The 21,423-nt window shown below is 35.8% G+C and overlaps 2 protein-coding genes and 1 pseudogene across 2 annotated transcripts; 1 reads left to right on the top strand and 2 right to left on the bottom strand.

Annotated features, from left to right (window-relative positions):
• Nucleotides 1-2,818: 2,818 nt before the first annotated feature.
• LOC100023562 (olfactory receptor 52N4-like) lies at nucleotides 2,819-3,784 on the top strand. Its single transcript, XM_001375033.2, has one exon. The coding sequence runs from the start codon at nucleotides 2,819-2,821 to the stop codon at nucleotides 3,782-3,784; it is 966 nt and encodes a 321-aa protein (XP_001375070.2).
• A 4,952-nt stretch (nucleotides 3,785-8,736) lies between these two features.
• Nucleotides 8,737-11,646, bottom strand: LOC100023538 (mitogen-activated protein kinase 6-like; annotated as a pseudogene).
• Nucleotides 11,647-18,836: 7,190 nt separating this feature from the next.
• Nucleotides 18,837-19,802, bottom strand: LOC100023514 (olfactory receptor 52P1-like). The gene has a single exon (XM_001375002.3). It carries the CDS (start codon nucleotides 19,800-19,802, stop codon nucleotides 18,837-18,839), a length of 966 nt encoding a protein of 321 aa, XP_001375039.3.
• Nucleotides 19,803-21,423: the final 1,621 nt, after the last annotated feature.

Genomic DNA, 21,423 nt, shown 5'->3' with positions numbered 1-21,423 from the left:
AAGGACTTCCCCAAAATTCTCATTTCTTTGTGTAAATGACTGTGCAGGCAAAAGAGTCATCTTTGTCCTTGGAATTTGGGCAAACAGTTGTCAGCAGATCCAGGGCTATGTAAAATTGAAATCATTTTCTGGATTCTTTGGGAGGATAATGGTTCCCGGCTTAAATTCTTTTAGCTTTCCCCAGATTTGCCCAAGTGTTAGGAAGTCTCATCCCCAGAATCAGTGTTCACCAGAAGGGAATCTCAAGTTTGGGTCATTACTTTCTCTTTTTTCCTGGCTGATGCTATGCCTGCTGAGTAGAAGATTTAATTTCAAGGATGGAGCATAAACAGACCAATGGAAGATGACACATAGTAGGTTCACAATAAATGTTTGTGGAAATGAAGTAAAAAAATTGTCAGCAGTGGGAATTAAGGCTGAAAGTTGGGGAAATAAAACAAACCATGTAAATGGTGGATCATGTATGAATCTATCTGGACACAGAAGTTCTAGTCACAAAATGCAGGTAACCACCAGCAAGTGAGGTCCTCACTCTCCTTCAATCCTGAAACTTTCTACAATTTTTGAGTGTCTGCTTTGTATTTCAGGCAAAAAAACTTGTGATATTATCAATGTTTTAAACCTTTACCTTTTGTCTTGGAATCATTGCTAAGTATCATTTCCAAGGCAGAAGAATGGTAAGGGTTAGGCACTTAGGGTTAAGTGACTTCCACAGGGATACAGCTAGGAAGTGTCTTATGACAGCTTGGAACCCAGGACCTCTGATGTTTACCCCTGGCTCTCTGTCCTTTGAGCCACATAAACTTGTCCTTAAACTTGCAATATTTTAAGAAATAAAGGAGATCCTCCCACCTATTAGGTATGTCCTCTACAGAGGTTTGATAGAGGGATGTGGAAAGTGACATAGAATTTCAATTGCTGGAGAGAACAGGGTTCTAGCTTCACTGGTAGAGTGTGCTCCAATAGTAAAAATGTATCAGGGTGGTGTCAAAGTGTTGCCGCCTTCTCACATCTCTACTAGATACCACAAGGACTTTCAAAAACTGGTGAAGAGTAAGAAAAGCTTCTTTTATGTCAGAGGTCTAACATGAGCTGAGACTTAAATGGAGTAAAAAATTAAAAAAAGGCAGAGGTGAGAAAGGCGAATGTTTAGGGTATTCAGGAAAGGTTATACCAGAGGACAGAGGCAGGAAAGGGAACTTCATGAATGCAGAAAAGCAAACAGACTATTCTGACTAAAATATGTATTGGATGAGGATATAATTATGTGAAATAAATCTGGAAAGAGTGGCAAAAGCCAGATTATGGAATGCTTCAAATGGGAAACAGAAAAGTTTTTAGTTCATCCTAGAGGCATTCGAGATAAAATTTTTTGATGAAGGGAAGGTTGGGGTCAGGAATCTGCTTTAGAATTAAACTTAGAGATATGGTGTCCATCTTTATCAGTGAAACGAGGCTTCCTTCCAAGCAATTTCTTGTACTAATAAACTCACAGGTTTTTACCTTTCCCACTTCACCAATAATTCAAAGCCTAGATTAAAAAATTCAACTCCTGTTGTATTTAAAAGATAATTGGAGGTATGGAAAGATAGCAAGTTGTCCATTTGAGGAAGATTTACAAGTTATAGTGGGTCCATGGTCTTTGTAAGTCAATGATGACAGTAAAAAAAAAAGATGATGGCCTATTGGACAGCATCAAGAGCATCATAGTGCTGAGAATAGGGAAGTGGACATTCCTGCTACACTCTACATGTTGAACCATACCTGGAGTCTTTAGGTTTCAGTTCAGTTTTAGGAAGGACATTGATTTGGGGATGAGGGGAGAAGGTATTTCTTGAAGAGGGTGACCAGTCTGTGAATTGGCCTCAAGTATTTCCCATATAAAAATAAGTGAACTGTTTAACCTGTAAATGAGAATGCTTAAGTGCACTGTCTTTCATACCTTTGAATTTCTATTTTGTAAAAGAAGAATTAGATTTATTACACTACTCTCCACTAGGAATAATGGCTGTGGTTGTAACGATATTAAGCTTTGTTTAAAGAAAAACCTATTAAAAGTTATAGTTATCTCAAAAGAAATTAATTGTTTTCACAAGAAATGGGTTTTCTCTCAATGAAGATCTTTATTCAAACAGGGATTCTTTGCTAATTAAAATTAGACCAAAATTTCCCAAAGATCTCTTCTGTTTCTGAGTTCTCAGACTCTGAGTCATCCTAATTAGCTAGTATATATAGAATGAAGAGGATTAGGTTGAATTGGGAGGTTGGATGCATATGGTAGAGGGTTTTAAATGCTAGGCTAAGAATTTTAGACTTTAGTTATTAATAGTAAAAGTGTGTTACAAAGTTTCATGCTTTGTTAACAATAAGTAAATAAAAAAGAAAGAAATTTTAATCAACTTTTTAAATTCACAGAAATAACAGAAGGAATTCATTATTGTTAAAATATGATTTAACTCTGCAGGTATAAATTGTCTGGGTTTATATCATAATACATGTTGATTTATTATTTATTTATTATTAAATATATGTGAATCTAAAGGAGTAGATGGTTATATATATATATATATGATACATATGTATAAAATGCAGAAATGTATTCTCTGGACTCCGGCTAAAATGATGTTTATATTATTATATAATCTTAAGGTAACTGTGAATGAAACATTATAAAAGCCTTTGAGCTTGATGAATTCTTTTCTTTTGGATTAAAAAGGCAATGGAGACAGTAATAAATATTTTTTTCTCCTCTATTCTCTTCCACTAGAGGAAGACACTACAGCTGAAAGTTAAGGACTACCCATTAATCTATTCCATCATGCAAAGGACCAATGCTACTACTCTGACTCCAGTTTCATTCATCCTGAATGGAGTTCCAGGACTAGAGGATATGCATATCTGGATTTCCCTTCCATTTTGCTCCATGTACATTGTGGCCATGGTGGGAAACTGTGGGCTTCTTTATCTCATTAGTTATGAGGAAACCCTTCATAAGCCTATGTATTTCTTCCTTGCAATGCTTTCCCTCACTGATGTGGCAATGTCCACAAGCACACTGCCCAATACACTTGGAATCTTCTGGTTTAACCTCAAAGAAATTGATTTTAATGCTTGTCTGACCCAGATGTTCTTTATCCACACCTTCACAGGAATGGCATCTGGAGTCCTTATGCTTATGGCTTTGGACCGCTACGTGGCCATCTGCTATCCACTGCGCTATGCCACCATCCTCACCAATCCTATCATTGCCAATGCTGGGTTTATTACATTCTTAAGGGGAGTGATACTGGTCATCCCATTCGCCTTCCTCACTAAGCGACTGCCCTACTGCCGAGGAAATGTCATTCCTCACACATACTGTGACCACATGTCTGTGGCCAAGGTTTCCTGTGGCAATGTTAAAATCAATGCTGTGTATGGTCTCATGGTTGCCCTCTTGATTGGGGGCTTTGATATTCTCTGTATCACAGTGTCCTACACCATGATTCTGAGGGCTGTGGTGAAATTGTCATCTGCAGATGCTCGACAGAAAGCCTTTGGGACATGTTCAGCTCACATATGTGCCATTGTATTCTCCTATACCCCAGCTTTCTTTTCATTTTTTACTCACCGCTTTGGAGGTCACAGGATCCCCCACTCCCTCCACATTATCATGGCCAATATCTATCCCCTTCTGGCCCCAGCTCTTAACCCTATTGTTTATGGTGTGAAAACCAAGCAGATCCGGGATTGTGTTATAAGGCTTTTATTGCGATCCAATGATATCAAGTCCCGTGTTATCTGAAATAAAAAAAATTCACTGATGAAGACAAATGGAATATGATTATCTTTTGGGAAGGAGGACTGACTGAGATCTCTTATCCCTCTGCATTGATATGGATAGATTTTTTACTCTAATTTCCTGGCTTCAACCTTCCATTCCTTGTCCCCCCCTCCCATCTAGAAGCAATCTTGGAGAATTATGCAAAGACTAGTGATTTTGGGATCAAGAGTGATGTAGGACAATGGTAGGTGAACAACCTTTAATTTGTTGATTATTCAGTTCTCTCAAAGTCTAGGGATTTTGTCAGTAAAATTACCTTTTGAATGACACTTATTGAGTACAGAGTAATCATTCAAGATTTGTGAAATCTGTTAGAGTTAATGGTGTCTACAGTGGGAAGATAGAAATGAGAATAAAAACAAAGAGTAGATGGAGAAATTCCTTCTTGTCCTCGCAACCCATTATAAATATATGTAAGTCAATAGTTGTTGTATATACAAGTGTATCATACTGCTTTCTGCCATTTATGACATTATAATATTGAACATTAGTAGTTGGCTTTTCTGTTCACTTACTCTTGATGTAGTTTAACCACTTCACTTTTTTGGTCATCAGCTTTTATTTATAGGCTTAGTTTATTGTCTGTTATAATATATTGTGCATCATTCTTACTCATCAGTGACAGATTTATTTTCCTTTTAGCTGTATATTCTATTTTTATCTCCTTTATGTTATCTCTGCAATTTTTTACAAGTCACCATAACAAATATTTTTAAAACTTGCATTTGTATTTTTTCCTAAAAAATGATATTATGCCTAGAAGGTTGTCCTTTTGAAATTTCTATCTAGTTGAAACTTCTGGTAAGATAGTGATGAGTGATTTTCTTTATAACTCTCACCCCCATTACCTCAAAATAGCAAGAAATATGTCAAATATTCACCAGAAGGAGTGAATCAGCTTACAACTCCCCTGCATTAGTATCTCAATTTTCCCTCATTTCTTCCAAGTTTTATCTTTTTCTTTTTATCATAATAGCCAATCTCATGGCTATGGGGTGGTACCTCAGAGTTGTTTTAATTTGTATTTTTCTAATTAATAGTGATTTAGAACATTTTTTTGTATGACCATAGAGAACTTTAATTACTTTGTCTGAGAACTACCCTTTCATATTTTTTGACCATTTATCAATTAGGGAATGAATCATCCCATATATACTCTTTATAAATTTCAGGATTGTCTTATCAGGTCCATAAGGATATAAGAGATATTGTATATTTCATAGTGAGTATAACTACAATTTGGGTGTTTCTTAACATATTAAAAATATTTGATAGGTACATTGATAAGTAGCCATTAGGGAATATTCTCTTTTCCAGAACAAAAGTTTTATAATCAGGATAAAATAATAGTGTATGGGATGAACAAAAGTTGATAGAGGGCTCAATATCTCATAATTCAGTTCATTATATCCAAAAGTTCACAGTGTTGTAACATAATGTTTGATTTATGAGAACTTCCCCTATTGCTATCATATGTTTAGTCTGTTAGGAAAATGATAGTCCTTACAACAACTTCTCCAGGAGAGCTGTGTTCCTGCTCAAGGTTATTAGTGATATTTTTCCTGAAACTGCTTTTTTAGATTATGGACTTTTGGGATAATTACACAATCTCCCCTCCAGAGGAAAGGTACTGCCCAGGATCTAATCCTAACATAATCTGAATGTAACACATCAGTAATAGACTTGGGACAGGATATTAGACTAGACTATTAGGTTATTGATCTACAAAGGCATTGAATAATATATATTGATAAACTTTCCCCCCAAATAAGAGAGATAACATTAAAATATATACATAAAAGTATAAATTAAAATCATAAAAAGTCCCTGATACATATTCAAGGTCTCATGAAGGCACTTTATATCCTACAAGTATGTTGGTCAAATAGCAATATTGCAATTACCAACTATCTTCCATGACTAAAGTTGCTATGTCAAAGGAAAAAGGAATAGAAGTCTGACAAAAAGAGGAGAATGTTCCTCTATTCTGATTCATACTCCAAACATAAGGATAGCAAGCCAGAGCTAGAGTCAAATAGAGATATATTTTAATATCATATCTTATAGGTTGAAACAGAAAAGGCTGACTTCAGAACTTACTGAACACCTGTTTTGCTGAGTCCCCTGAGAACACTCCCCAACTTTATTATTTGACAAAAAGATGGTGGGGAAAATGAAAAGCAATTTGGCAGAAAATAAGTATTGATAAACATCTTATGCCATATATGAATATAATCTAAAAATGGGTAAATTATGTAGAAATATAGGATGACAATATAAGCAAATTAGGGGATTCTGGAATAATTTACTTATTAGATCTATGAATAAGGGAAGAATTTATGATCAAGCAAGACACAACCCTGACTGACTGAGTAGACTAGAAGATGAAAGACATGCCATTAGATTTCAGGAAAACATTTAGAAAATATTTTATGCTCTCAAGATGGATGGATCTAAATAGTATAGCTTGATATATTTGGAAGTATGTAAATGACTGGAAGCACAGAATAGAAAAAAATGAATTAATTGCCTTTTGGAATGAGTACTCTAGTTAATTATCATAAGGAGATGTCTCTGTGTCTATAATGTCAATATTTTTTACCATTAAGTGAAGACAATGACCTTGATCCCCAGCACAGGGTAGCTTACAGTACTCTGAGATCTGGAAGCCATCAGAAATACCAAGGAGTGATTGAATGAGCCTTAGGAGATGGTTTTTTAAGAGCTTCCAACCCATAGATCATCATATCATTTTGGAAGAACTGAAACTTGCAGAAACTTAGAAATAGAGCTGAGGGTAGCAACAAAGAAAAACTGAAGTTTAAGAGAGTGCACTCTCTACACTGAGAATAGAGTCCACCTTTAAGATAAAAGTGAAAGTTAAGAGAAAGACTTAGAAAATGAGCAAACATAAAATACTACATCTAACCACAGAAAATTTTTATGGTGAAAAAGAGCAAGGCACAAATTCAAAAGGGGACAGTGAAAGCAAAGCAACTATATGCAAAACTTCAAAGAAAAATATGAATTGGTTTCAGGCTTTGGAAGAGCTTGAAAAAGATTTGAAAAATTAGTTAAGAGGCAGAGGAAAACTGGGGAAGAGAAAAGAAATACAAGAAGAAAACAATAGCATAAAAATAATTGGCCAAATGTAAAAAAAAAGGTTAAAAAGCTCACAGAAGAAAACAATTTCTTAAAAATTAGAATTGAGTAACAGAATCTAATGACTTCAAGAGATATCAAGAAACAATAAAACTAAACTAGAAGGAAAAAAAAAATATCTTATTGAAAAATCAACTGACCTGAAAAATAGATCGAGGAGAGACAATTTAGGAATTGTTGAACTACCTGAAAGCCATGATTAGACAAGAATCCTAGAAATCATATTATAAGAAATTATCAAACCAAATTGCCTTGATATTGTTGAACAAGAAGGTAAAAAATAGAAAGAATCCACAGATTACTTTTTTTTCCATTTTTTCCGGCCATGTTTTTATTCATCCTTTTCTTTAAACAGGTTAACCAAGGATACAGACAGTATTCCATAAAATAAAATAGGTGAAATGAATTTTCAAGATACTGAGATGCCACATGCTACATTTAACTTAATTTTATTCATGATTGCTTTGGGATGGGGAATAGATCATTCAGTAAAAACATACAGTAAAAACAAAATATGTCTTACCATATACAACTTTTAACCTACAATAATGATGTACCTTAATTACTTCCATGCACACAAGTCTAACATTACAATGTTTAAAAAAATAAACACAATTAAAACTTCTAGGAGCATTGTATTTTTTTATTTGTTTTATTTTTTTTAAACCCTTACCTTCCATCTTGGAGTCAATACTGTGTATTGGCTCCAAGGCAGAAGAGTGGTAAGGGCTAGGCAATGAGGGTCAAGTGACTTGCCCAGGGTCACACAGCTGGGAAGTGTCTGAGGTCAGATTTGAACCTAGGACCTCTCATCTCTAGGCCTGACTCTCAATCCACTTAGCCACCCAGCTGCCCCCTTCTAGGAGCACTTTATAATAAAATAATTCCTAATTTTTCTCTGTAGACAAATCAAGCACCTCCAAAATACAAATTCCTATACACAGTGAAAGCTTTATTTAAAATGAACACTTAAGTAAATTGAGTAAGTGGACAGGCTCAGTACAAGCTGATGTTATAATTTTCATCTAAATAGGAAACAAATCATAGTGCCAAATGGAAAAAAAAAACCTTTATTTGCATATAAATTTCAAAAAACGAAGTTAACTTTCTATAATTAAATACAGAAAATATACTGATTTGCTAAAATAGATAAGATGTGGTGTATTAACTCTTCACTATAAAGAATGCATATCAGAACACTTATAAACAGTGAATGATTCTTATTAAGAAGTTACTATAAAAACTCTGGCTAAATAGAAGTGCATATTTTGAAGCACTATGGATGGTACATGTTTTGCCACATACTTCTGTTACCTTGAGTAGATAACACATGTGTACAAAATTTGTCATTCATTTTCAGTTGCTGCTGGTATTATGTATTTTAAGAAATGTGTACAATATGAAAAACTTGAAAATACTCATGAATGAAAAATGTTTTAGGAAAAAAATGGATATTTTCATGCTATTATGTACAGTCCACTGTGTAAATTTCAAGGCAAGATTTTTCCCCCTGTAAAACAGGTAACTTTTACTGAGAGAATGTTTTTACTTGGCTTAGTGCATTTTTTTTTGTCTCCTCCTGCATTGCATTATTTTGCTCTATTCTTTAATTTTGTGTGCAAATGACATGCCAGTTTAAAATGAAAACTATTTCATGTATAGAAAGTAATTCTGGATTTTAAAAACCAGGAACTAATGAAATCCATACTAAAATGACATTGTCTGATTAAAGTAAAAATGACTTATACTAGTAATAAAAAAGACAAAACACATTTCATGAATACAAAAAGAACTGTCTGCTGAGTGTTTTAGTTCAGATGTTTCAGAATGCTGCTGTATGTTTTATGGGGAATCTGGAGGGGGGAGATTTTATAGCAGAAGGTATTAATGTAGCCTGTATTGATTTAAGTGGTGAACCAATTGGACTATGAAACTGTGGGATGCCTATAGACTCAAGATACTTATTAAAGAGGAACTCCCCACTATTATTAAGAAAACTCTCCTCACCTTCTCTTTACCCAAACTTGCCATCCTCTATTGGCTCAGTTTCTATCATTTCGTTATCTTCCTTCCTCCTAAAGAACTTGTCCAAGTAACTGGTGTAAGTGTTTTCATTCTCAATCTGTTCATCCTTTCTTACTTGGCATCAAAACTGATCTATGAGAAATCATTCCTCCATACCACTCACAAACTGGCTGTCCCAAGAAGCTTCTAACTAAGCCAAATCTGCCATTCCTTTTTTCCTGTTTTCCCCAGCTTACTGACTTTGATATCAAACTTTTCAATTCTAGTTGGGACACTGAGCTATTCAAGTCATTTAATTTATCAACAACATCATCAGACTCATGTTGTGAACTAAGTTGAATAGTTCCTGCAATAAAGGAATCAAAGGCAAATCCTTGATTCTTCTCCCTTTCTTTTCCAACCAGTTGCTGTGATGCTTCCTCAAGAGCTATTTGAGCTTTAACCAATCCATTCCTTTCACATTTTGACTTGCCTTTCTTATTAGATTTTTCTTTGCTTTGTTCTTTCCAATTAGAAAGATCTATAAAAAGTTTGGGTTCATAGTAATGGTTAACTTCACTCTCTCTCCAAACTAAGCTATCTAGATATGATAACAACCTCATTTTGTAGTTACAAGTGTGACTGCATTTGTTTTCATGATGATCTGGATATTGCCAACAAGGCTCAGTAGAGAAATGGGTATCAAAGGCAGGATCCTTCAGCTACTTTTCACAATCTCCATCCAAATATTTTTGAGGATCTATTTGGACTTCCTCTTCATCAGTGACATCAGAAAGAGCCCTTGGGTCACACTGAACTTCAAATCAAAATTATTGTGTATAGGCCAGTGGTGGTCTGAAAACTGACAATCATGGTACTTCTCCCAATTATAAATATGACTATGCATTTCATCCATGAGCAAAATATCATCAACTTCATCTTCAATGTGAAAAGGATGACTTGAAATTGGTTCATCCATTGGAAAAGAATAAATGCTCATATAAGGATGGGACAGAGCTTCTTCTGTGGTCAATCGATCCATGGGATTAAATGTCAAAGTTTGCTCTAGGAAGTTCAGTGCTTCACAACTAATTCCTGGAAACAGCTGAGTTAAGGGTTTGTGTGGCTCAGTCATATCATTTTTATGTACACTGGGATTACACTGAGAAGCACCTGGCGATCTTCCTCATGTACAACAAGAATAGATTCTAAAATCAGCTTCATCTGTTCAAGTTCATGTGCACATGCAATGAGGATTTTCCCAGTCAGCATTTCAGCAAAGATGCATCCTGCAGCCCACATATCAATGGCTTTAATATAGTTATTAGGAGAAAGCAAAAATCATGGAGATCTGTACCATTTAGTAACTGATCCTTCAGAAAGATGACCCTTGTGGGAATAATGGGGATTCATGATTGGGCAAGACCAAAGTCACCTATCTTCAGCACCAAGTCTTCGGTATTAATGAAAAGATTAGCTGGTTTGAGATCTCTGTGCAGTACGTTTGCAGAATGAATATACTTGAGCCCATGTAGCAGCTGATACATGAAAAGCCTGGCATGCTCCTCCAGTAAAGGGCCCTGCTCTAGCAGATTAGCCAAGTTTGTCTCCATGTACTCCTAAACAATGTAAATACTATTTAGTTCTGTCAGAGAGCCCACATCATCTGTTAACTGGCTTCCACTGGGACAAAGAATTTCAAATACTTTCACAATGTTATGTCGAGTCTTCTAATAATTTTGATTTCATGTAAAGCATGTTTAACACTCTGGGGATCTGTAAGAACAATTTTCTTGACAGCCACTCTTTTGTCACAGCCATTATCAACAGCAGAAAAAACTAAGCCATTGCTACCACAACCCAGTGGTTTTAAGTCCATATACTGAGAGTCCAGATCAAAACCATGAATGTTGATAAGACTTTCAAACTTTTCTGCCATTTTAAAGCTTAATATTATTTTTCCTTTCAAAATGATAAACTTGTGTAAACATGGTAGGAAACTGGCATCAAAAAGAAAGATCTTTCAAAAAGGGAGAAAAATAATTCTGCTTCCACTGCAAGATGGTTTCTTGATACTCATCGCATGTGCCAACCAGGCCTCTTAAGTTCCCTTTAAATTTATAGCTTGTAAGCTCTAACTCATACTGAGAATTAGAAAGATTGCAGTATTCATAACTCAAGATAGGGGCAGAAACTCTGCAGAAATTTAAAGAAAACACTCAAGAAACTCAAATGGAATGAAATAACATACTATGCACTCAACTTTACTGTGCTAAATGAGTTAACATTTAACAAAAAAGTGAATAAATAGGCACATGATAGGCTTCTCTGAACATTCTCCTCATACTGCAGATACATTCATTGTTGGATCGGACCTGAGCAGCATCATTTCTAGGGTGCCAGTAAGCACTATGTTAGTTTTGTTTCTTTTCCTCCTTATTTGTTTACTGTTTATTTGAATAGAAAGCTCTGGCAGCTGTTGGTTTACAGAAGATGTCTTTTGTTAGTGATCAGGTGGCTCCAGCTCACCACAATCACAATCAAAGCTACCATCCATCTTACTCTATGACAACGGGACTTCTCCAACTCATTGAGTGTAGGGCCTGCAGATAGCCCCTAAGGTCTAGTCTAGAGTGGTGCTGGCAGCAGTGGTGACTCCAAGGCTCTTGCTTTGCTGCAGTTGCCACCTTGAAACCCCAACACATGAGAGAGGGCAAGGGCCACAGATTACTTCTTGAAATAAATTCACAAATGAAAACTCCCAGGAATAGTATAGCTAAATTAGAGACCTCCCCTCCCAAACCAATGAGAAAATATTGTAAGCAGCCAGAAATAAACAATTCAAATATCATAGAGCTACAGTTGGGATAACACAGGATTCGGCAGCCTCTACATAAAAGGATTAGAAGGCTTAGAATGTGATATTTTGGAGGCAAATAAACTATGTTTATAACCCAGAATCACTTACCCAGCAAAATTATATACATTATTTCAGGGGGGAAATGATCATGTAATAAAATAGATTTCCATGTATTCCTGATGAAATGACTAGACCTAAACAGAAAATCTGATGTCCAAATAAAAATCTCAATAGAAATACAAAAAAGATAAATAAGAGAAAGCTTAAGGTATTCATTAAAGTTGTATTCCTATGTGGAAAGATATTAATGATTCCTAATTTTTTTATCAGTATTAGAGCAATTAGGAGTATATGTAGACAAAGAATGTGAGAGTAAGCTGATAGAATGATATGATATGTGAAAAAGCAAGGGGAGAAAAATAGTATTTCATTGATAGAGAAGGAAAGGAAGGGGTGGAATGGGGTAAATTATGTCATCTAACAAGGCATAAAATACTATTACAGTGAAGAAGAGGATCATGGTGGTGATGGGCAATAGTTAATCCTTACTCTCATTGTAATTGGCTCAGAGAGGGAATAACAATCACACTCATTTGTTTATAGAATCCTACCTTGCCCTATAGAAAAATAGGAGAGGAATACGACAAGGGGAGGTAATAGAAGAGGGGAGGATTCAGTGGATGGTGATTAAAAAATAAAACATATATGAAGGGACAGAGTGAAAGGAGAGAAAGAACAGGATCAAAAGAGGAAAATAAGATGGAAGGAAATACACAGGTTGCATTCATAATTGTGAAAATGAATGGGATGAACTCACCTATAAAAAGGAAGTGTATTAAAAAACAGAATCCTATGATATGTCATTTATAAGAAACACATATGAAGAAGGGTGACACATACATAATAAAAGTAATGGGGTGACAGAATTTATTGTGTATCATTTGAAGTAAAAAAAGCAGGAGCAAAAATTATAATCTCAGATGTGACAAGGAAATCACTTTAAAAGACTGATATATATTAATTTAAGGTCGCCAAGGAATTCAGCTATGTAATTCCTAAATGAAAACTCAAGTCAGCAGTCAACCCTTTATGGAGTTTAATTACAAACAGGAGGAAGAAAGGGAGAGAGAGAGAGAGAGAGAGAGAGAGAGAGAGAGAGAGAGGGGGGGGGGGAGAAGGGAATAGGGCTTAAATACCCCCCCTCTGTTTAGGCTGGGCCAAAAAGCCCAAGCCCTTAGATAGCTGAGGCAAAGAAAAGAGATCAGTCCCTATTACTCACATGACCAAAATGGAGAAACAGTCTCAGGGGCCTCCACCTCCAGCCTCCTTCAGAGCAAAACTTCTCAGAGCACCACCTCTCAGAGCAAAACCTCCCGAACCCCCTTCAGTCCTCAGATCCCGCTATCTTTAAGGAAACCATCCAAGTTCCCTCCCCTCTGTTCTCACATCTACCAATCACTGTCCATGTCTTCCCTGTGCCAATGGTGGCTCTAGCTTAACCCAGGACTGCCCAGAGGTCTGCCCCTTTGCTCATGTCTGTTGAAGGTCATATTCTCAAATAATTAAATTTTGATCTATGCTGCAGCCCTTCCTAAATCCTGTTAGGACTGAGTAGGGTGGAGATTGTAAGTTCCAAGACCTGGTTCTGTCATTCCAAGTATCTCTATTGTATCAATTCTAAAATCAATCATGACTCAAAGAAATTCCTGTTCTATGCTTAAGCATAGGTCAAAGCCCTTTCCATTGTTCAGCAAAAGGTTTCTGTCCTAAAGTTATCTTAAGTAGGGAGGAGAAGGACCCTCCCATGCCAAGGGGGGTTCACATTCCAATAGACTATCAGTAGGAAAATTTTCAAGTATGAAATTTCCCAATGGTGAAATTTCCAACATTTATAAGTCTAAGAAATTTTAAGGTTTACACAGATGAAGCCAAAGTAAAAATAGATCTAATTAAAAAGATAAGGAAGGAAGTTACATCTTGATAAAATAGACAGTGAAGTTAAATCAATATTAAATATATATACACCAAATGGCATATCCTTCATATTTTTAAAGGAGAAATTAGTTGAGCTTTAGGAGAAAATTGACATATTTCTATATGCCTATACTATACTAGTGGAGGACCTCAACTTTCCCTTTTTAGATCTAGATAAATCAAACCAAAATGTTAACAGGAAAGAAGTGAAGCATCTGAATGAAATTTCAGAAAAGTTAGAACTAATATATCTTTGGAGAAAATTGAATGGAAACAGAAAGTAATATATGCTCTTTGCTATAGTACATGGCACTTACACAAAAACTGACATATATTAGGACATAAAAACTTCACACCCAAATGCAGAAAAGCAGAAAGAATAAATGTATCCTTTTCAGATCATAATGTAATAAAAATTATAATCAATAAGGGTCCATGGAAAGTCAACTCAAAAATCAATTTAAAACTAAATAATCTAATTCTCAGAAAAAGGGGTGGGTCAAAGAGTAAATTATAGAAACAACAAATAATTTTAGTAAGGAGAATGAAAATGAGGAGGCAATATATCAAAACTTATTGGATGCAGCCAAAGCCATACTTCAGGGAAAATTTATATTTCTAAATGCTTACATCAATAAAATACAGAAAAAGTAGATCAATGATTTGGACATGCAACTAAAAAAAAACTAGAAAAAAATTAAATCCTCAAAGACTAAATTGGATGTCTTAAAAATCAAAGGAAAAAATAATAAAATTGAAAGTAAGAGAATCATTGAACTAATAAATAAGTTCAGAAGTTGGTTTTATGGAAAAAAACTTAAAATAGGTCATTTATTTATTTGATTTTAAAAGGAAAGTAAATCAAATAACTAGTATCAAAAATGAAAAAAAGATGAATTCACCACCAATGAAGGATAAATTAAACCAATCAATAGGAACTATTTTACCCACTTATATGCCAATAAATCTGACAATCTAAGGGTAATAAATGAATAGTTACAAAAATATAGATTACTGAGATTAACAAAAGAGGAAATAGAATACTTAAATAATTCTGTCTCAGAAAACAAAATTGACCAAGAAAACCCCCTCTGGGCCAGATGGATTCACAAGTAAAATTTAATAATCAATTAAATAACAATTAATCCCATACTATGTAAACTATTTGGGGAAGTAGGCAGAGGAATACTTTCAAATTCATTTTGTGACATAAATATATTGTTAACTAAGCCGAAAGAGCAAAAACAAAGAAAGAAAATTATAAACTAATTTTATTAATGAATGTAGATGCAATTTTTTAAAATAAAATGCTACCAAGGAGACTACAACACTGCATGCACTATGACTATGTGGGATTTATACCAGCAATGCATTGGTTTAATATTAAGAAAACTATCAGAATAATTGACCATGTCAATAACCAAACAGAAATCACATAATTATCTCAATAGATGCAGAAAAGCCTTTGGGAAAACATACACTCATTCCTATTAAAAACACAAGAAAAATAATGGAATAAATGGGTCATGCCTTAAAATAATAAGTGGTATAATCAAGTATCATCTACAATGGAGAAAAGTTAGAAAATTGAGTTCAGAGAATCTCACTATCAGGACTGACTAAGAATGATGATTATTTTTACTCCTACTACAACAACTTATTTCACTAGGACCATCTACTGAAGACAGTGTGGAAAGAATGCTACATTACTACCTGTGTGACTTTGAACAAATGATTAAGTTTTTTTTTTTTTTGGCTCTGATCCTCATCTGTAAAATGAGTTGGATGATCTTCATGACCTCTAAGTTGACTTCCAACTCTAAAATTCTGGTCTTACTAAGATATAGAAAAGCTACATAGAAGGAAGGAGTTTTGATACTGACAAAAATCACTGTTCCTTAAAATAGTTAAGAGCTAGATTATCCAATTTACCATAAAAGAACCTTTATCTACTGGCCCTTCTGATTTTTTTCCTAGTACAATTGGAATTAATATTCATAACTATTACTTTAAAGTCTCATCAGTTAGAAAATTCTTTCTGACTCATCAAAGGAAGATTGAAAATTCTAAATTAATTTTTGCATGCTACACATTTTATAGTTTTCAGTCTTTGAAAATAACAATTCATATACATTGAATAATAAAATATTGTTCCAATGGAAAGAACTCTGATTGATCTTGCTTGAGATAATGAAGAACTCATGAAATTTCTGGCCTTAGGCATGCATTTTTCTTTATATATATGATGATGTAATTTCACTATTAAGGGTAAGGATCACCTAAGAGTACAGGGGTATCTCTTTCCAAAGACCTGTGTATAGGGGCTTAACAGGCTTCAAAATATAATGAATTGAAACTCTAATAGAAAATAGAGTTACATTAGACAGTATTGTTTATTAGAGAAGAAAGGGTAAAAAAACATGATGCTGATTTATTAGTTTTCAGAGATGAAAATTATATAATGAAGAGAAAATTTATTTACCCACGCTAGTGGAGAAACGATTCTGTTTATTTTTATTTTTTTAAATTTTATTTAATTAGTCAATGTAGAACATTTTTCCTTGGTTACAAAAATCATATTCTTTCCCTCCCCTCCCCCACCCCTTCCTGTAGCCCACACACAATTCCACTGGGTTTTACATGTTTCCTTGATCAAGATCTATTTCCATATTATTAATATTTGTACTAAGGTGATCATTTAGTCTATATCCCCAATCATATTCCCAATGAACCATGGGATCAAGCAGTTGTTTTTCTTCTGTGTTTCTACTCCCACAGTTTTTCCTCTGAATGTGGATAGTGCTCTTTTTCATAAATCCCTCCAAATTGTTCTGGATCACTGCATTGCTACTAATGGAGAAGTCCATTACATTCTATTGTCCCACAGTGTATCAGTCTCTGTATATAATGTTCTCCTGGTTCTGCTCCTTACACTCTGCATCAATTCCTGGGGGTTGTTCCAGTTCACATGGAATTCCTCCAGTTCATTATTACTTTGGGTACAATAGTATTCCATCACTAACAGATACCACAATTTATTCAGCCATTCCCCAATAGGAGGGCACCCCATCATTTTCCATTTTTTTTTGCCACCACAAAGAGCACAGCAATGAATATTCTTGTACAAGTCTTTTTCCTTATTATTTTTTTTGGGGTAGAAACCAAGCAATGCCATGGATGGATCAAAGGGCAAACAGTATTTTAGCACCCTTTGGACATGAAACTATTCTATTTAAAGCAAAGTTCTGGGGAGAAAGAGAACTCAGAAGAATTCTATGTTGAGGGACAAATTAAGGAAGTATATGATCTACTCATTATAATAAAGGATTATATTATATAGAATGGAGATCTGTACCTTCCAAAGAAATGTCTCTGAGATGAAATGTCTGTGAGATCTGATTTTGTGGTCAATTTTTGTATTCAACAATTTATTTTTAGCCATACAAAGCTAGTTTTAAATAGCAGAACAGTTGATAAAATTTCCAAATAATATAAAGCATTTTCTACTCTCAAAAGCCCATATAAATATGTTTACCTTTATCAACCAGTCAAAAGACACCTGTATTGAAATAAAAGGCAATTTAATTCAATAGTATACCAAATAAAATGACAAGAAAAGATTTTCCCTATATATACATGAAGTGTACTTTCTTCAAATGTAACCAACCCATTAGTGAATAGGTTTTGCACAAAGAAAACACATGTAACTGATGACTACTCATGAAGGGTACTTATAAAGGGAAATTATGTGGCCAGACCACATGAATAGCCAGGAAAATCCATACCTTTGACCTCCAAAGCAATACGGTTATCACTTTACTCTTGGGATTTCTCATCATACTGCTTTCAATCAGGCAAGTCACTCACTCTACTGGTCTCATAGTTGCTTCCTTGATAACAGTTTCTGAATTCTCTTTAGGATCACCCAATGAAATTCTCAATTTATGACCCTTTAATCAAGTGAGAGGTCATAAATTAACATAATCAATTAAAGAGTGACTGAACAAAAGATAAGTAGAATAACCTAAAGGTAAGATTATGTCTTTTGTTTTAATTCCTGATGTCAGTGACTGAACCATGGTCATATCTTCTTTTACACATGAATCCCTAGAAAAGGCATCATGAGATTAAGGCATTCTAATCTGCACTCAAAACCAAAACTCTGGAATCATAGCCAATGGGTATTACATCTCTGTTTTTTTCTAGATACATTATCTTTGTTCAGTGTCTCTCTGATATTGTCATAGCCATTGCATCTCTCTCTGAATTTCTTCACTTCAGAGTCATCTGCTGATCATTTCAACTCCTCTGTTTTAGGGTGAAGAAAAAGATCTTTTAGTACATAGACACCTATCCAAGTTGGAATGACTCAAGTTCAAGGTAAATCTATTCTTTTCACTATCTCAGTTTCTTTATCTAGAAAATGAGAGCACTGAGTTATCTCTAAAGATATGTTCAATTTTGATATTCTTTGACTGATAATCTCACAACTAAATTGAGTGATTCCCATCAGAAAATTTCTGCTGGCAGAGAAAGTACAGAAATGGAAGTCATGGGGCATAGGTGACAGGAGAGCAAAGGAATGGACATCTAAGAAATGAAGCAGTAGAAGAATGAGGATGAAGTCCAGGTGGAAAAAGACTAATATCTAGACCTTATGTTTAGCAAAATAGGTAGATGGCATAAAATAATTCAAATAAATGATTTCACACTCCAGGACATTAAAAGGGAATCCCTCTGTGAGGTAGTGATACCAATGAGTGGGGATAATCTAAGGATTGAGATGGAAAACCAACCGATGTGTCCTTTCCTAGAGAGGGAGAGAAAAGTAGTGGTGTGAGCTCTTAGATAATCATTGTGGCCTGGATTTGCTGAAATAACTCCAACTGGCTCTTGGGAAGGTGTTCTTTCTTCATACCAAAATCTGATCTTTCTCTTTGCTTTCCTTTAGCTTTTAGAAGAATGTCCTCTTGGTGATACTAAAGTCTAGTTATCTTACTTCCTGCCTCCAAATCATCCTAGTCCTTTGTTCCCAGAACTCTGGTCCCTCAAGAACACTCGAAGTACTCGATCTCGGATCTCTTTGGTCTTAACACCATAAACAATGGGATTGAGTGCTGGTGGGAAGAGCAGGTAGACATTTGCCAGGAGAATGTGGATGTGAAGTGGGACATGGCGGCCAAAGCGATGAGTAAAGAAGGAAAAGAGAGCAGGTGTGTAAGAAATGAGAATGACACAGATGTGTGAGCCACAGGTTCCCAGGGCCTTGGATCTGGCCTCACGGGATGAGAGACGGAGGACAGCTCGTGCAATGAGTGTATAAGAGAGGCCGATACAGAGCAAGTCAACCCCAATGACAAGCAATGCTGCTGTTAAACCATACACTCGGTTGGGCATGGTGTTCCCACAAGCCAACTTCACCACAGCCATATGTTCACAGTATGTGTGTGGGATTACATGGCTACGACAGAAGGCTAAGCGCCCAATAAGGAATGGACAAGGAAACATTAGCAATGAACCACGTAACACAGCAGCCAAGGCAATCCGAGCAATGACTGTGTCAGTGAGAATGGTGGTATACCGCAATGGGTCACAGATGGCAACATAACGATCAAAGGCCATGGCTAGCAGCACTGTGGATTCCATCATACAGAAGGCATGAATGAAGAACATTTGGGCCAGGCAGGCAGCAGCAGCAATGTGGCCAGCCCCAAACCACAGGATGGCCAGAAGTTTAGGCAATGTGGTGATGGATGCAGCCAGGTCAATGGTGGAGAGCATACAGAGGAAGAAGTACACAGGCTTGTGTAGGGCAGGCTCTGTGGCGACCACAACCAAGATGGTCACATTACCCACAACAGTAGCCACACCTAGGCAGCACACAGGTATAGAAAGCCATTGGTGGATTGACTCCAAGCCTGGAATTCCCAAGAGAAAGAAAACAAGGGGCTCTTGGATGGTGTGGTTTGACGATATCATGGCCTATCCCCAGGATCTTTGGCTTCCAACTGTTAACACGAATTTATTATATCACCTGTGGAAATCAGACAAAGACATCAGAGATCAGGGGAAAAGAATAAGACATTATAAAGTGGGGAGAGAGAGAGAGACAGAGACAGAGACAGAGACAGAGAGAGAGAAAGAGAGAGAGAGAGTTTTATTTATTCCTTTCTTTACCTAAGCCTGTTGAAGTGTCCTTGGGTTCAAGCCTACAATTATCCCCAGGCTCAGAGTGCTCAAGGAATGATCCAAGATAATCATAGTCTATGATAATGTCTTAAAGGTCATTTATTCCTTCACTAAAAAATTAAATGTCTACAATCAGGTAGTGCATGGGTAGAACCCTGGTCTTAGAGGTAGGGACACCTGAGTTCATTACTAGCTCAGAGACCCTGCCATGGATGGAATGCTCAGCCTCGAGTCAGGAAGACTTAAGTCAAAATTTCGCCTCCAGCACTTACCAGTTGAGTGATCCTGGGCAAGTCACCTTACCTCTGTCTGTCTCAGTTTCCTCACCTGTAAAAGAAGGATAATGATAGCAACTATCATTTTTATCACACTTTCTTTGTGCCAGGAACTGTCTTAATAGCTTTATAATTATTATGTCTTTCAATTTTCATAACAATCCTGGAATGTAGATGCTATTATTATTCTCATATCCACACTTGTCCAGGATGACACAGCTAGTATGTGTCTGAGGCCGAATTTGAACTCATCTTCCTGACTCAAGGCTAGACTTTCTATCCCCTGTTGCACCTAGTTAATAGTAGCACTAATTTCCTGGGGTTGTTGTAAGGATAAGATGAGATTTTTTTTATAACCCTTACCTTCCATCTTGGAATCAATACTGTGTATTGGTTCTAAGGCAGAAGGATTTTAAGGGCTAGGCAATGGAGGTCACACATCTAAGAATTGTTTGAGGCCAGACTTGAACCTAGGACCTCCTTTCTTTGGGCCTGGCTCTCAATTCACTGAGCCACCCAGCTGCTTCCAAGATGAGATATTTTTAAAACTTACTCAACACAAACTTTACACATAATAGGTGCTTAATAAATGCTTGTTATTTGGTATCTACCAACGAACAAGGTCCCAGGCACTGTGTTGAAGGATACAAAAACAATACTCAATAATCCAGGAAATTCTTGATTTTTTTTCTGAAACCTATTTAGTAGTTCTGAACCAGGTTTCAGGAAACTAGGCCTCCACAAACTGGTTTTGTAGGATCTAGAACTATGAGTCCACTGGGAGATCATGGAGAAAAAGGGTGTCAAAAACTCAAATAGATATGGTGCCACTAAACATATATATAAGGATCTCTGCAGATTAACTTAGAAAACAGAACATCAATATCTTTTTTGTTCTATTTTTTAAATTCATTTTGTTAAATGTTTTCCAATTAACTTTAATCAGATTCTGGCCACTCTGGGGGTGGGAGGTGGTGTCACAGGTCTACAACTGTCAAGGAGTCGGCTGTTGGACACCCTTTTTTGAAAAGTCAGATAAGAAAATAGCCCAGAGTAGTGAGGTAATTTGTTAGACATTATATAACTCACAAATAAGAGGTCAGGATATACAATCCAGCTCTTCTGACTCCAGATCC

This window comes from Monodelphis domestica, chromosome 4 (genome assembly GCF_027887165.1).
Source record: "Monodelphis domestica isolate mMonDom1 chromosome 4, mMonDom1.pri, whole genome shotgun sequence".
In the NCBI taxonomy this organism is placed as follows: Eukaryota; Metazoa; Chordata; class Mammalia; order Didelphimorphia; family Didelphidae; genus Monodelphis; species Monodelphis domestica.
Note: the sequence above shows the minus strand (reverse complement) of the source record. Positions and strands in the feature narration are given on the sequence as shown.

Coding starts and splice junctions, on each gene's coding strand:
- LOC100023562 (XM_001375033.2), top strand. CDS start 2,819: ATGCAAAGGACCAATGCTACTACTCTGACTCCAGTTTCATTCATCCTG.
- LOC100023514 (XM_001375002.3), bottom strand. CDS start 19,802: ATGATATCGTCAAACCACACCATCCAAGAGCCCCTTGTTTTCTTTCTC.